Here is a 17,719-nt window from a genome sequence, read left to right as displayed (position 1 = left end):
GGTCTTCCAAGGATGATGGATTCATCCTCATCCTTCCCAGTATCTAGGATTATGAAATCAGCAGGGATGTAAAGGCCTTCAACCTTTACTAACACGTCCTCTACTTGTCCATAAGCCTCCTTTCTTGAGTTGTCTGCCATCTCTAATGAGATTTTAGTAGCTTGCACCTCAAAGATTCCCAGTTTCTCCATTACAGAGAGTGGCATGAGGTTTCTTCCTGATCCAAGGTCACATAGAGCCTTCTCAAAGGTTATGGTGCCTATGGTGCAAGGTATTAGGAACTTTCCAAGATCCTGTTTCTTCTGAGGCAATCTTAGTTGATCCAATGCATTTAGTTCATTGGTGAACAGGGGAGGTTCATCTCCCCAAGTTTTATTACCAAATAAATTGGCATTCAGCTTCATGATTGCACCAAGGAACTTGGCAACTTGCTCTTTAGTAACATCCTCATTCTTTTCAGAAGAAGAATACTCATCAGAGCTCATGAAGGGCATAAGGAGGTTCAATGGAATCTCTATGATCTCTAGATGAGTCTCAGATTCCTTTGGTTCCTCAGAGGGAAACTCCTTGTTGATCACTGGACGTCCCAGAAGGTCTTCCTCCTTGGGATTCACGTCCTCCCCTTCCTCCTTGGATTCGGCCATGATGGTTATATCAATGGCCTTGCACTTTCCTTTTGGATTTTCTTCTGTATTGCTTGGGAGAGTACTAGGAGGGATTTCAGTGATCTTCTTACTCAGCTAGCCTACTTGTGCCTCCAAATTTCTAATGGATGACCTTGTTTCAATCATGAAACTCAGAGTGGCCTTAGATAGATCAGAGACTAAGTTTGCTAAATTAGAGGTATTTTGCTCAGAGTTTTCTGTCTGTTGCTGAGTGGATGATAGAAAAGGCTTGCTATTGCTAAACCTGTTTCTTCCACCATTATTAAAGCCTTGTTGAGGCTTTTGTTGATCCTTCCATGAGAAATTTGGGTGATTTCTCCATGAGGGGTTATAGGTGTTTCCATAAGGTTCACCCATATAATTTGCCTCTGATATTGCAGGGTTCTCAGGATCATAAGCTTCTTCTTCAGAAGATGCCTCTTTAGTACTGTTGGATGCAGCTTGCATTCCATTCAGACTCTGAGAAATCATATTGACTTGCTGAGTCAATATTTTATTCTGAGCCAATATAGCATTCAGAGTATCAATTTCAAGAACTCCCTTCTTCTGAGGCGTCCCATTATTCACAGGATTCCTCTCAGAAGTGTACATGAACTGGTTGTTAGCAACCATGTCAATGAGTTCTTGAGCTTCTGCTGGCGTTTTCTTTAGGTGAATGGATCCACCTGCAGAAGTATCCAATGACATTTTAGCTAATTCAGACAGACCATCATAGAATATATTCAGGATGGTCCATTCTGAAAGCATGTCAGAAGGACACTTTTTGGTCAGTTCCTTGTATCTCTCCCAAACTTTATAGAGGGATTCACCTTCTTTCTGTCTGAAGGTTTGAACATCCACTCTAAGCTTACTCAGCTTTTGAGGAGGAAAGAACTTGGCTAAGAAAGTCTTAACCAGCTTATCCCAAGAGTTCAAGCTATCCTTAGGTTGAGAGTCCAACTATATTCTAGCTTTGTCTCTCACAGCAAAAGGGAAAAGCATGAGCCTGTAGACTTCAAGATCTACTCTATTAGTCTTAACAGTATCATATATCTGCAAGAATTCAGTTAAGAACTGAAAGGGATCTTCAGATGAAAGTCCATGAAACTTGCAGTTTTGTTGTCAGAGAAACTAATTGAGTTTTAAGCTCAAAATTATTTGCTCCAATGGTGGGGATGGAGATGCTTCTTCCATGTAAATTAGAATTAGGTGCAGTAAAGTCACCAAGCATCCTCCTTGCATTATTATTATTTTCGGCTGCCATCTCCTCTTCTTATTCGAAAATTCCTGTAAGGTTGTCTCTGGATTGTTGTATTTTAGCTTCTCTTAGTTTCTTTTTCAGAGTCCTTTTAGGTTCAGGATCTGCTTCAACAAGAATGTTCTTGTCCTTGCTCCTGCTCAATTGACAAAGAAGGGGATAACGAAGAAAATATGGAATCCTCTATGTCACAATATAGAGATTCTTTTGGGTGAGTAGAAGAAGGAAAGAATGTAATGTAAGGAAAGAGAAGGGAGGAGAATCCAAACACAAGGGTGAGGATAACAGAGATATGAGATGAAGAGAAGTATAAGTAAGTAATGAATAAATAGAAGGAGATGGGAGAGAGGGAATTTCGAAAATTGATTTTGAAAAATAGTTAATGATTTTCGAAAATTAAAGAAAAATTGAAATTAAAATTAAAATTTAAACAATTAATTAATTAAAAAGAATTTTTGAAAAAGAGGGAGGTATTTTCAAAAATTAGAGAGGCGTAGTTAGTTAGGTAGTTTTGAAAGAGATAAGAAACAAACAAAAAGTTAATTAGTTAGTTGAAACAAATTTGAAAATCAATTTTTAGAAGATAAGAAGATAAGAAGTTAGAAAAGATATTTGAAAAAGATAAGATAAAAAGATATTTTTGAAAAGATATGATTGAAATTAGTTTTGAAAAACATTTGATTTTTAAAATCACAATTAACGACTTGATTCACAAGAAATCACAAGATATGATTCTAGAACTTAAAGCTTGAATCTTTCTTAACAAGTAAGTAACAAACTTGAAATTTTTGAATCAAAACATTAATTGTTGATGATATTTTCGAAAATTATGAGATAAAATTAAGAAAAAGATTTTTTTTGAAAAATATTTTTAAAATTTTTGAAAATAAATAAGAAAAATGAAAAAGATTTGATTTTTGAAAATGATTTTTAGAAAGATAAGATTTTTAAATTGAAAATTTGATTTGACTCATAAGAAACAATTGAATTTTAAAAATTTTTGAAAAAGTCAATCCAAATTTTCGAAATTTATGAGAGAAAAAAGGAAAGATATTTTTTTATTTTTGAATTTTTAATGATGAGAGAGAAAAACATGAAAAATGATGCAATGCATGAAAATTTTAGATCAAAACATGTGATGCATGCAAGAACACTATGAATGTCAAGATGAACACCAAGAACACTTTGAATGTCAAGATGAACATCAAGAACTTATTTTTGAAAAATTTTCAAGAAAAGAAAATATGCAAGACACCAAACTTAGAAAATTTTCATGTATAGACACTATAAATGCAAGAATGCATATGAAAAACAAGAAAAGACACAAAACACGAAAATATGAAGATCAAACAAGAAGACTGGCCAAGAACAACTTGAAGATCGTGAAGAACACTATGAATGCATGAATTTTCGAAAAATGCATAAATTTTTTAGAAAAAAATGCAATTGACACCAAACTTAAAAATTGACTCAAGACTCAAACAAGAAACACAATATTTTTTATTTTTATGATTTTATAAATTTTTTGTATTTTCTTTTAGATTTTTTTTTCAAAAAACATATAGGAAAAAGAAAATAAGAAATTCAAAATTTTTAATAAGAATCCCAGGAATCTTTCAATGTTGGCCTAAAGATCCAATCCATGGGTTGGGCATGGCTTAATAGCCAGCCAGCTTTAGGATATAAATCAGGCATGCAACAGCTGATATTCCAATTAACTTGCCTCTATGCTGATGGTTGGAAGCCACAGTCCAAAAGAATTAGACATGGCTTTACAGCCAGCCAGGCTTCAACATGCTTCATGAAACACTAGAATTCATTCTTAAAAATTTAGAATAATTTTTTGAAAATAGATGAGAAATTTTTGAAAGATTTTTGAAAAATTTTTGAAGAAATATTTTTTTTTCGAATATTAATTGGGAAAAACGAAAAAGAAGAAAATATTTTTGAAAAATTTTTGAAAATTTTTTGAAAATAAGAAGAAAATTACCCAATCTGGGCAACACGATGAACCGTCAGTTGTCCAAACTCGAACAAACCCCGGCAACGGTGCCAAAAACTTGTTATGCGAAATTGTTACTCTGAGGTTGTAAAATTTGTTGTTCGTTCTCTCCCTGGCAATGGCGCCAATAACTGGTGCACAATACCATGGTCCAAACATAACTTCACAACTTCGCACAACTAACCAGCAAGTGCATTGGGTCGTCCAAGTAATAAAACCTTACGTGAGTAAGGGTCGATCCCACGGAGATTGTTGGTATGAAGCAAGCTATGGCCACCTTGTAAATCTCAGTCAGGCGGATATCAAATGGTTATAGTATTTTCGAATAATAATAATAAATAAACAGAAAATAAAGATAAAAAGACTTATGTAAATCATTGGTGAGAATTTCAGATAAGCGTATAGAGATGCTTTCGTTCCTCTGAATCTCTGCTTTTCCGCTGTCTTCATTCAATCAGTCTTACTCCTTTCCATGGCAAGCTTTCTGTAAGGGCATCACCGTTGTCAATGGCTACATCCCATCCTCTCTGTGAAAATGGTCCAAATACTCTGTCACGGCATGGCTAATCATCTGGAGGTTCTCGATCATACTGGAATAGGATTTACTATCCTTTTGCATCTGTCACTACGCCCAGCACTCGCGAGTTTGAAGTTCGTCACAGTCATCCCTTCCCAGATCCTACTCGGAATACCACAGAAAAGGTTTAGACTTTTCGGATCTCAGGAATGGCCATCCATGGGTTCTAACTTATACCACGAAGATACTAATAACTCGGACTCGGTCCCCTGTATTAGATATCTAAGAGATACTCATTCTAGCTTGGTTGCATCTAGAACGGAAGTGTTTGTCAGGCACGCGTTCATAAGTGAGAATGATGATGAGCGTCACATAATCATCACATTCATCATGTTCTTGGGTGCGAATGGATATCTTAGAAGCGGAATAAGTTGAATTGAATAGAAAATAGTAGTATTTTGCATTAAATCATGAGGAATAGCAGAGCTCCACACCTTAATCTATGGAGTGCAGAAACTCTACCGTTTGAAAATACATAAGTGATAATGGTCCATGCATGGCCGAATTGCCAGCCCCCATGAAAGTCTATGATAGCATAAAACTGATCAAAGATGATCCAAAGATGTAAATACAATAGTAAAAAGTCCTATTTATACTAAACTAGTTACTAGGGTTTACAAAAGTAAGTAATTGATGCATAAATCCACTTCCGGGGCCCACTTGGTGTGTGCTTGGGCTGAGCTTGAAGTTTACACGTGCAGAGGCTTCTTTTGGAGTTGAACGCCAAGTTGTAACGTGTTTTTGGCGTTCAACTTTGGTTCGTGACGTGTTTCTAGCGTTTAACTCCAGACTGCAGTGTAGAACTGGCGTTCAACGCCCTTTTGCGTCATCTAAACTCGGGCAAAGTATGGACTATTATATATTTCTGAAAAGTCCTGGATGTCTACTTTCCAACGCAATTGGAAGCGCGCCATTTGAAGTTCTGTAGCTCCAGAAAATCCACTTTGAGTGCAGGGAGGTCAGAATCCAACAGCATCAGCAGTCCTTCTTCAACCTCTGAATCTGATTTTTGCTCAAGTCTCTCAATTTCAGCCAGAAAATATCTGAAATCACAGAAAAACACACAAACTCATAGTAAAGTCCAGAAATGTGAATTTAACATAAAAACTAATATAAATATCCTTAAAAGTAACTAGATCCTACTAAAAACAATGCCAAAAAGCGTATAAATTATCCGCTCATCAGTGAGGATCCGATATTGTTTCGCACTCAGTGTGTGGAGACGTTGTCCGATTTGAGGAGTTTGATATTGAGCAAACTCGGTGGTACAGAAACGAGGGAAATCGGAAGGGTGGCATATAGGTTGCTGGCACCCATGGGTAACGGAGTCTTCCGGTTTCGACTATTCCAACTTCTAGGGGACGAGCATGTGCAAGTGATGTTCGACATCCATGGGAGGATCATGGTGGAGCAAGTAATGGATCTTTTTGCAGAGGTGGGACACGGTGGCGGTGGTCCTTCTATACACTCGACCTATGTGCAGGACGACCGATCCCTCGCACCACCGCCCATTCATGTCGCCATTCCAGTGGATGAGGCAGAGGAGGGCGAGGAGGAGTCGGACGAGGATTGCGTGAGGAACAGTGGTGACAGCGACTTGTTTGATAGTGGGGATGAAGATAAGTGTGTTCTGGAGACATCCAAAGTGGATTTTCTGGAGCTACAGGAGTCCAAATGGCGCGCTCTCAATTGCGTTGGAAAGTAGACATCCAGGGCTTTCCAGCAATATATAATAGTCCATACTTTTCCCGAGTTTAGATGAAGTAAACTGGCATTCAACGCCAGCTTTCTGCCATATTCTGGAGTTAAACGCCAGAAACAGGTTGCAAAGCAGAGTTAAACACCAGAAATAGGTTACAAACTGGCGTTCAACTCCAAGAGAAGCCTCTACACGTGTAAAACTCAATGCTCAGCCCAAGCACACACTAAGTGGGCCCCGGAAATGGATTTCTGTATCATTTACTCATTTCTGTAAACCCTAGTAACTAGTCTGATATAAATAGGACCTTTTACTATTGTATTAGACATCTTTGATCAGTTTTATGCTATCTTAGACCTTTATGGGGGCTGGCCATTCGGCCATGCCTGGACCATTATCACTTATGTATTTTCAACGGTAGAGTTTCTACACACCATAGATTAAGGTGTGGAGCTCTGCTATTCCTCATGAATTAATGCGAAGTACTATTGTTTTTCTATACACTTGTTCTTCAACTTGAGGAAGGTGATGATCTATGACACTCATCATCATTCTCACCTATGAACGCGTGCCTGACAACCACTACCGTTCTACTTGCAATCGCTTAAGTGCATATCTCTTAGCCTCATGGTTCATGACGCATGGTTGCCTCGCCTGACAACCGAGCCTTCCATTCCATGAGATCAGAGTCTTCGTGGTATAGGCTAGAATTATTGGCGGCCATTCTTGAGATCCGAAAAGTCTAAACCTTGTCTGTGGTATTCCGAGTAGGATCTGGGAAGGGATGGCTGTGACGAGCTTCAAACTCGCGAGTGCTGGGCGTAGTGATAGACGCAAAAGGATTACTGAATCCTATTCCAGTATGATCGAGAACCGACAGATGAATAGCCGTGCGGTGACAGCGCATTTTGGACCATTTTCACTGTGAGGATGGGATGTAGCCATTGACGATTGTGATGCGCTACATAACGCTTGCCATGGAAAGGAGTAGGAATGATTGGATGAAGACAGCAGGAAAGCAGAGGTTCAGGAGGAACAAAAGCATCTCCATACGCTTATCTGAAATTCTCACCAATGAATTACATAAGTATTTCTATCTTATTTTATGTTTTATTTATCTTTTAATTATTAAAACTCTATAACCATTTGAATCTGCCTGACTGAGATTTACAAGGTGACCATAGCTTGCTTCAAGCCGACAATCTCCGTGGGATCGACCCTTACTCACGTAAGGTTTATTACTTGGACGACCCAGTGCACTTGCTGGTTAGTTGTGCAAAGTTGTGACAAAGAATTAAGATTATGAACGTGCGTATAAAGTTTTTGACGCCGTTACCAAGGAATGAACGATCACGATTTTGCATACCAAGTTTTTGGCGCCGTTGCCGGGGATTGTTCGAGTTTGGACAACTGAAGGTTCATCTTGTTGCTCAGATTAGGTAATTTTATTTTAATTTTAAGCTTTTTATTTCTTATTTTCAAAAAATACCAAAAAAAATTCTTCAAAAAATAAATTATTCTATGGCTTCAGAATTTTTAAGAATGAATTTTAGAGTTTCATGAAACATATTGAAGCCTGACTGGCTGTAAAGCCATGTCTAACTCTTTTGGATCGAGGCTTCCACTCATTAGCACAGAAGCAAGTTGAATGAAGTATCAGCTGTTGTATGTCTGATTGGTATCTGCTAAAGCTTGGCTGGCCATTGGTCATGTCTAGTATTCTGGACCGGAGCTTTCACTGAAAGCTTGGCTGGCTAGTGAGCCATGTCTAATTCCTGGACCGGACTTTTAGACTAACATTACAAGATTCCTGGAATTCCTATTAAAAATTTTGAAATCCTTATTTTCCTTTTCAAAATAATTTTCGAAAAATATACAAAAAAAAAATTAATAAAATCATAAAACCAAAAAAAAAATTATGTTTCTTGTTTGAGTCTTGTGTCAGTTTTTAAGTTTGGTGTCAATTGCATGCTTTTATAATTTTCTTTAATTTTCAAAAATTCATCATGTGTTCTTCATGGATCTTTAAATTGTTCTTGATGATTTTTCTTGTTTTGATCTTTGCATTTTCTTGTTGTGCATCTTTTCTTGTTTCTCATATGCATTTTCAATTTGTTAGTGTCTTAACATTAAAAATTTTTAAGTTTGGTGTCTTGCATGTTTTTCTTTTCTTAAAAATTTTCAAAAATAAGTTCTTGGTGTCCATCTTGACATTCAAAGTGTTCTTGGTGTTCATCTTGACATTCAAAGTGTTCTTGCATGCATTAGTTGTTTTGATTCATGATTTATATGTCTTGTGTCTTTTTTGTGTTTTTCTCTTTCATCATTAAAAATTCAAAAATAAAAAAAATATATCTTTCCCTTATTCACTCATAATCTTTCGAAAATTTGAGTTGACTTTTTCAAAAAATTTTCAAAATTTAGTTGTTTCTTATGAGTCAAATCAAATTTTCAATTTAAAAATTCTATCTTTTTCAAAAATCAAATATTTTTCATTTTGCTTTTATGATTTTCGAAAATTTTAAAATGATTTTCAAAATATTTTTCTTAATTTCATTTCATAATTTCAAAATCTTTACTAACAATTAATGTGATTGATTCTAAAATTTTTAAGTTTGTTACTTACCTATTAAGAAAGGTTCAATCTTTAAATTTTAAATTCATATCTTTTTGTTTCTTGTTAGTCAAGTAATCAACTTTAATTTTCAAAATCAAATATCTTAAAATTTCTTTTTCAAATCTTTTTCAAAATAAGTTTCAATCACATCTTTTTCAAAATCAATCTCAAAATCTTTTCTAACCTCTTATCTTTTCAAATTGATTTTCAAATCTTTTTCAAATTAATCCTATCTTTTTGTTTGATTCTTATCTTTTTCAAAACTACCTAACTAATTCTCTCTCTCTCTAATTTTCGAAAATCACCTTCCTCTTTTTCAAAATTCCTTTTTAATTAACTAATTATTTTGAATTTTAATTTAATTTAATTTTATTTTTCTTTTTTATTTTTGAATTTCAACTTTAAATTTAAATTAAAAACAAAAATATTCTTCTTTTCTTTTCAATTATTTTCGAAATTTTTCTCTCTCTCATCTCCTTCTAATTATTTATTTATTCACTAACACTTCTCTTCATCTCAAAAATTCGAACCCTCTCTTCTCCTTGGTGTTCGAATTTCTCTTCTTCTATTCTTTTCTTCTTCTACTCACATAAAGGAATCTCTATACTGTGACATAGAGGATTCCATATTTTCTTTTCTGTTTTCTTCTTTTTCATATGAGCAGGAACAAGGACAAGAACATTCTTGTTGAGGCTGATCCTGAACCTGAAAGGACTCTGAAGAGGAAGCTAAGGGAAGCTAAAACACAACTCTCTAGAGAAAATCTGACAAAAATTTTTGAAAAAGAAGGAGACATGGCCGAAAATAATAACAATGCAAGGAAGATGCTTGGTGACTTTACTGCACCAAATTCCAATTTATATGGAAGAAGCATCTCAATCCCTGCCATTGGAGCAAACAATTTTGAGCTAAAGCCTCAATTAGTTTCTCTGATGCAACAGAACTGCAAGTTTCATGGACTTCCATCAGAAGATCCTTTTTAGTTCTTAACTGAATTCTTGCAGATCTATGATACTGTTAAGACCAATGGGGTTGACTCCGAGGTCTACAAGCTTATTCTTTTCCCGTTTGCTATAAGAGACAGAGCTAGAATATGGTTGGACTCTCAACCTAAAGATAGCCTGAACTCTTGGGATAAGCTGGTCACGGCTTTCTTAGCCAAGTTTTTCCTCCTCAAAAGCTTATCAAGCTTAGAGTGGATGTCCAAACCTTCAAACAGAAAGAAGGTGAATCCCTCTATAAAGCTTGGGAGAGATATAAGCAACTGACCAAAAAGTGTCCTTCTGACATGCTTTCAGAATGGACCATCCTGGATATATTCTATGATGGTCTGTCTGAATTATCAAAGATGTCATTGGACCATTCTGCAGGTGGATCCATTCACCTAAAGAAAACGCCTGCAGAAGCTTAAGAACTCATTGACATGGTTGCAAATAACCAATTCATGTACACTTCTGAAAGGAATCCTGTGAGTAATGGGACGCCTCAGAGGAAGGGAGTTCTTGAAATTGATACTCTGAATGCCATATTGGCTCAGAATAAAATATTGACTCAGCAAGTCAATATGATTTCTCAGAGTCTTAATGGATTGCAAGATGCATCCAACAGTACTCAAAAGGCATCTTCTGAAGAAGAAGCTTATGATCCTGAGAACCCTGGAATAGCAGAGGTGAATTATATGGGGGAATCCTATGGAAATACCTATAATCCCTCATGGAGAAATCATCCAAATTTCTCATGGAAGGATCAACAAAAGCCTCAACAAGGCTTTAATAATGGTGGAAGAAACAGGTTTAGCAATAGCAAGCCTTTTCCATCATCCACTCAGCAACAGATAGAGAATTCTGAGCAGAATACATCTAGCTTAGCAAATATAGTCTCTGATCTATCTAAGGCCACTCTAAGTTTCATGAATGAATGAGCGGATAATCTATACGCTTTTGGCATTATTTTTACATAGTTTTTAGTATGATTTAGTTAGTTTTTAGTATGTTTTTTTATTAGTTTTTAAATAAAAATCACATTTCTGGATTTTACTATGAGTTTGTGTATTTTTTTGTGATTTTAGGTATTTTTTGGCTGAAATTGAGGAACTTGAGCAAAAATCTTATTCAGAGGCTGAAGAAGGAGTGCAGATGCTGTTGGATTCTGACCTCCCTGCACTCAAGTGGATTTTCTGGAGCTACATGAGTCCAAATGGCGCGCTCTCAATTGCGTTGGAAAGTAGACATCCAGGGCTTTCCAGCAATATATAATAGTCCATACTTTGCCCGAGTTTAGATGACTCAAACTGGCGTTCAACACCAGCTTTTTGCCTTATTCTGGAGTTAAACGCCAGAAACAGGTTGCAAAGCAGAGTTAAACGCCAGAAACAGGTTACAAACTGGCGTTCAACTCCAAGAGAAGCCTCTACACGTGTAAAGCTCAATGTTCAGCCCAAGCACACACGAAGTGGGCCCCGGAAGTGGATTTCTGCATCATTTACTCATTTCTGTAAACCCTAGTAACTAGTCTGATATAAATAGGACCTTTTACTATTGTATTAGACATCTTTGATCAGTTTTATGCTATCTTAGACCTTTATGGGGGCTGGCCATTCAGCCATGCCCGGACCATTATCACTTATGTATTTTCAACGGTAGAGTTTCTACACACCATAGATTAAGGTGTGGAGCTCTGCTGTTCCTCATGAATTAATGCGAAGTACTATTGTTTTTCTATTCAATTCAAGCCTATTTCTTATATAAGATATACACTTGTTCTTCAAGTTGAGGAAGGTGATGATCTGTGACACTCATCATCATTCTCACCTATGAACGTGTGCCTGACAACCACTTCCGTTCTACTTGCAATCGCTTAAGTGCATATCTCTTAGCCTCCTGGTTCATGATGCATGGTTGCCTCGCCTGACAATTGAGCCTTCCATTCCATGAGATCAGAGTCTTCGTGGTATAGGCTAGAATTATTGGTGGCCATTCTTGAGATCCGAAAAGTCTAAACCTTGTCTGTGGTATTCCGAGTAGGATCTGGGAAGGGATGGCTGTGACGAGCTTCAAACTCACGAGTGCTGGCATAGTGACAGACGCAAAAGGATTACTGAATCCTATTCCAGTATGATTGAGAACCGACAGATGAATAGCCGTGCGGTGACAGCGCATTTTGGACCATTTTTACTGTGAGGATGGGATGTAGCCATTGACGACGGTGATGCCCTATATAACGCTTGTCATGGAAAGGAGTAGGAATGATTGGATGAAGATAGCAGGAAAGCAGAAGTTCAGGAGGAACAAAAGCATCTCCATACTCTTATCTGAAATTCTCACCAATGAATTACATAAGTATTTCTATCTTATTTTACGTTTTATTTATCTTTTAATTATTAAAACTCTATAACCATTTGAATCCGCCTGACTGAGATTTACAAGGTGACCATAGCTTGCTTCAAGCCGACAATTTCCGTGGGATCGACCCTTACTCACGTAAGGTTTATTACTTGGACGACCCAGTGCACTTGCTGGTTAGTTGTGCGAAGTTGTGACAAAGAATTAAGATTATGAACGTGCGTATAAAGTTTTTGACGCCGTTACCAAGGAATGAACGATCACGATTTTGCATACCAATCGGACCTGTTAAAGTACTACGTGCAGTGCCGCCAAGCTAAGAATGGGTGTCAATGGAGCCTCCGTGTAGCCCTTCAGCGGAACCTCGGATACTGGTAAGCTTAAGTTTACTTGTGCTTTTCATTACTTCTATACGATATACTAATAAGTAGGTGTACGACATAGCTGAAGTAATCCTGTTTTATTGTGTCCAGGGAAGTTCGGAGGGTGGGTGGAGTGCATAGTTGTCTAGCAACCACCATGTCTCAAGACCATCGTCAATTAGACAGCAGTCTGATTTGCAGAGTCATCTTGCCGTTGATTCAGTCGAACCCCTCTGTAAGCATTCCGGTTTTGCAAGGTGTGGTCCGAGCAAGCTATCACTTTAAACCATCCTATAGAAAGGTGTGGACGGCCAAGCAGAAGGAAATTGTACAAATCTATGTAGATTGGGAAGAGTCGTACAATAAGGCTTCGAAGTTGCTTCAGGCACTGCAGAGCTGTTTTCCTGGTACCATTTGTGACCTACGTGTCAAACCATTCTACGATGGACACCTCCTGGTACGTGACTGCAGTATGTTCGACAATGTATTTTGGTCTTTCTCGTCATGTGTCGAAGCCTTCAAGCATTGCAAGTCCTTTGTCTATGTAGATGGTATGCATCTGTATGGCAGGTATGGTGGTGTGTTGCTTATTGCGGTGGCGCAAGATGGGAATAACAACATCCTGCCGATTGCTTTTGCCATTGTAGGATCCGAGAGCACCGAGTCATGGTCGTTCTTCCTAACTAATCTGAGACGCCACGTCATCCCACAAGACGGCCTTCTGGAAATCTCTAACAGATCTCAGGCTATAAAGGCCGCGCTTAGCTCCAATGACAATGGGTGGCATCCTCTAAGAGCCTACCATGCTTACTGCATAAGATACATGGCTACAAATTTCATGACTCGGTTCAAGTCAGCGAGGGCAAGAGATACCTCATTAACGCTGCTTATAGTCCAAGCAGGGCCGATTACGAGTGGTACATGGATGCGTTGAGAGGAGTCTCGCCGGCGATGGTTGACTAGGCTGGTCATTTCAGGAAGGAGATTTGGCTACAACATTGCGATAGCGGGCGTTGGTTTGGCCACATGACGACTGATTTAATGAAAATTGTCATGTCGGTATAGAATTTCACACAAAATGAATTCTCGTTGCAAGTATAGTTCTACACCAACAAACAATCCTCCCAATCAAAAATTTTGGTTGTCACAATTAACAAACCCCAAATAAGAATTAACCGAAGTATTTAAACTCCAGGTCGTCTCACAAGGAATTGCAATGAAGTGATCAATTATTGGCTATGAGATATTTTGGGGTTTTTGGGATAAGAGACATGAAATGTAAATATCAATGAAAATAAACTAACAACTAGAAAAGCTCTTGGCTAGATATGAGAACTAGAAGTCACATCCTAGTTATCCTCCTCAATTGTGACCACAAATTGTCCACTGCTACTACTTAGTTAACCTCTAACCATGGAGAAAAGTCAAGTGGATGAATCAACTTGATTCCACAAGTCCTAGCCAACTCCCAAGGGAAAGGCTAGCGTTAGTGGTATCCAAATTAATTAGCAACTTTCAATTGTCAATCAATTAAAGGAATTAGATAACTCAAGCGTCACTAATTACTCCACTTAGGCCAAGAGGAACAAAATCTACACTAAAATCCAACCAAACATTTCATCAAATACTTGGAAGGCATAAAAAGAAAGCATGGTAAAAGTGCAAGAATAATAAATCTACCAACTACTAATTGCAAGGAAAGTAAATTCACAACTCAAATCAACAATTAAAAAAACATCAAACATAAATTTCATAAAAGAAAATATCCAATTCCAACAAGAGTTCATGAACATAAAAAAGGTATAAAAGTAAAATTAACACTAAAAATCTTGAGAATGAAAGAGTAGAAGCAAGAAATCATAAAGGAAACAAGATGAAAACATGTAATTGAACCAAAATCTAGAAGAAATTAACCTAACCTAATTCTAGAGAGAAGAGGGAGCTTCTCTCTTTAGAAACTAACCTACATGATGCTATACTACCAAACAATTTCTCCCCCCCTGCCCAAGCTTGAATTCTGCATGAAATAGCATTAGAAATGAGTTGGGTTGGGCCCAAAGTGCTTCAGAAATCGCTGGGGGCAATTTCACTTTAGTGGGCCACGAGCAGCATCGGCGGGCACGCGTACATGGCGCGTGCGTGCCCCTATACGTGAAAAAACATATGGCAAATTTTATATCATTTCGAATCCCCGGATGTTAGCTTTCCAATGCAACTAGAACCGCCTCATTTGGACCTCTGTAGCTCAAGTTATGGTCGATTGAGTGCAAAGAGGTCAGGCTTGACAACTTTACGATTCCTTCATTTCTTCATGAGTTTTCCCACTTTGCATGCTTTTCTCCTCACTTCTTCCATCCAATACTTGCCTTATGAATCTGAAATCACTCAACAAATACATCAAGGCATCAAATGGAATTAAAGTGAGCTAAATTTAGCTATTTTAAGACCTAAAAGGCATGTTTTCACATTTAGACACAAATCAAGGGAGAATTGCAAAACCATGCTATTTCATTGAATAAATGTGAGAAAAGTTGATAAAATCCCCCAAATTAAGCACAAGATAAACCACAAAATCGGAGGTTTATCAACGACAAATCTGTCCGAGTGTATCAATGCAGTGTTGAAGGGCACCCAGTACTTGCCGATTTCTGCCATTGTGCACATCACGTACGAGAGATTACAGAATTTGTTCGTGACGAAGGAGAGAAAGGCACAATCACAGTTGGCTGCTGGATGCCGATTCTCACAGAGACTCTTGGCCGCCATTGAGAAGAACAGAGAAGGGATACCGAAGATGCGTGTCACTCACTGCGACAGTGGGCTAGCTGGCTCCTCCGACAGTGTCACTCCCTCGCACGTCTCCTCCGATCTGGCATGCCCCTCGGAAGAGTCCGATCGTCTCTCGGCTGGCTGGCAGTGGGCTGGACGTCGGGGGGCAACTCTACCAGCTTGGGGTCCTCCAAAACCTCCTGCCCCGATAGATGCCTCACACGGCAAGCCACACACCACCAATCGTAGTACTCACTGGTAGGCCTAGTGTCAAACATATGGTGGACGGTAATGCTGCGATCGGGCTCGAACTTCTGCCTCCAACCGTCGTACCACTGTTGGAGTCGCTCCGGCCACCAGACGTCCTCACCACGTCCAGTGGTGGTCAGATACCTATTGTTAAACATATTACGTAAATAAAGTAGTATCACTATCAGAATAACAAACAACTACAAACGTATAACTTTGAAGAAATTAACCACTATTCATACCTGTCAAGGTTCACCGGAATGCCTGGCACTGACTGCTCCCCGTTGAACTGCCGTTTCACCCAATCAACGTGATGAAACCGGACAATGTTGAAGCACACCAGTGGAACGGCCGACAACCATGTACCCCACTCCTCCTCCTCATGGAACCAGTGCGGGCACAGGGCCTGCAGCACAGGGTCATCGTATACTCTCCATGCAAACTGAATAAAAATTTATGTAACAAAATAACAAGTATTACAACACAGCAAGTATTTAAAATAAAAAAATATTTAATTACATGACTAACCTCATCAAACCATAGCCGGTCAATCGATACCCTCCAGTACATGACACTGGCCTGATGCTGATCCGTACTCTGCTGCTGCAGTCTAACCAACCTGACAGTAACAGAGATATATACAATTCATTAATTAACAAACCATGCGAATTAACAATATTGTTTAACGCGAAATGAAAAAGTAATATTTGGTTACCTCGCAGCTAGCGGATACTGGTAGACTCCTCTATCTGGTGGACACCACTAAGGAAATCTCTAGTAAATCCAACTCATTAGCAGCGGAGGGCAACCGGCGATACTCGTGACGCCCTGCTGTGCCGCCAAACAGAGTGACTGGTAAGTCCAGGCCAGCACAGCAGAGCTCCAAGATAACACCCTATACTCCGCGAAGTCCCGGAGAAGTGGTAGCCACAGTACGTGAACCAAGTTGTTGGACTTTTCTGTCAACAGATACCCTCCGATCAATAACATAATATAGCATCGGACATAATGTCGGAGGGTCTCGGGATCGTCGGTCGGGGGCATCTGGCGGACACGAACATGCAACCAAACCAGCTTCAGCGTGAACGACTCCTTCCTCTGCACAGCCTGGTGTGCCGCCACCGGAGGCCTGTCACCAAGCAGCTGCTCAACCATGGCCCACGTCTCCATGTCGTACCACCTACCAAAGTCACGAAGGCATCCCCCAACGGGGTTCCCGTGTGCACGTAAGCCTAGGTGGTACGCCACGTCCTGCAGGGTGATAGTGACCTCACCCCACGGGAGATGAAACGTGTGCGTCTTAGGACGCCATCACTCCACGAGTGCCGAAATCAGGGAATTGTCAAATGTGAACTCCCTGAGGGGCACTGTGTCGCCGAATCCGGCCTCAACCAGATACAGGACGATGGCGTCCGGTGGAGGAAGGGTATGGCTAACTCGTCGGGGCAGTAGAAGGCGAGGCTTCTGCGGAACGGAAAAAAAAGATTTTTAACCTATAAAGAGATAATAATAAATTTTTGTAGCCTACTTAAGAACAAAGTACTACTACTACTTAGGAACATACTACCATGTGTCTACTCTACAGATGTCTCTAAATTACTTATGTCGGTAAGCTAATCTTAATTAAGTCATACCAATCTTACAGAAGCAAATATTGTTCCAAATTAATCCTACAGTCCAATCCCTAAAGCATTTTACTCAGTGCTTGTCACTATCAGACTACCCTAACAATATCTACATACTTAGATTAACCAAATATAATGCAACTAACCTCGAAGTCGGCTGCCTCGGCATAATGCGATGTCTCGTTTAGTGTATTGATGTCCCATCGTTTCCCACCTGGCGTGCCATCACCGTATCGGACTCAAATATGGTAGGAAATGGTAAAAAGAAGGGAGAAAGAGTTTGACTAAATCAAAATCGGGTCCAAGAACAGCATGTAAACGACTTATACTTATAGACGCTGTTCGCTTTATCTCGTTTACAGTGTAAACGAGATAGCCACGTTGCAGCTGGCGTATCATATCTCGTTTACACTGTAAACGAGATACATGCAATGTCATCTTGTTTACAATGTAAACGAAATATGACTAAGGAACGTAAATCGAAAAATATTTTTAAAAATATTTATTTCAGTAATTATTACTTTTATTTTATTTATTTAAATAAAAAATCCTATGAAAAAAATAATTGAGAATCTA

At 38.7% G+C, this 17,719-nt stretch overlaps 1 protein-coding gene across 1 annotated transcript; it reads right to left on the bottom strand.

Annotated features, from left to right (window-relative positions):
• LOC110268881 lies at positions 14,980 to 17,658 on the bottom strand. Its single transcript, XM_021115931.1, has 5 exons — positions 17,290 to 17,658; positions 16,234 to 16,982; positions 16,047 to 16,137; positions 15,761 to 15,960; positions 14,980 to 15,662 (listed from the first exon to the last, which is right to left on the bottom strand). Exons 3-5 carry the CDS (start codon positions 16,086 to 16,088, stop codon positions 15,344 to 15,346), a joined length of 561 nt encoding a protein of 186 aa, XP_020971590.1. The 5' UTR covers positions 16,089 to 16,137; positions 16,234 to 16,982; positions 17,290 to 17,658; the 3' UTR covers positions 14,980 to 15,343.

The sequence above is a fragment of the Arachis ipaensis genome, chromosome B02 (assembly GCF_000816755.2).
Source record: "Arachis ipaensis cultivar K30076 chromosome B02, Araip1.1, whole genome shotgun sequence".
Taxonomy (NCBI): Eukaryota; Viridiplantae; Streptophyta; class Magnoliopsida; order Fabales; family Fabaceae; genus Arachis; species Arachis ipaensis.
This window is presented reverse-complemented; position numbering and strand designations above follow the sequence as displayed.

Bases quoted from the DNA above. Each gene is read 5' to 3' on its own strand.
- LOC110268881 (XM_021115931.1), bottom strand. From the start codon at position 16,088: ATGTACTGGAGGGTATCGATTGACCGGCTATGGTTTGATGAG. The intron at 15,961-16,046 runs GTTAGTCATGTA...ATTTTTATTCAG, and splicing joins ACCGGCTATGGTTTGATGAG to TTTGCATGGAGAGTATACGA. The intron at 15,663-15,760 runs GTATGAATAGTG...GTTTAACAATAG, and splicing joins ATTCCGGTGAACCTTGACAG to GTATCTGACCACCACTGGAC.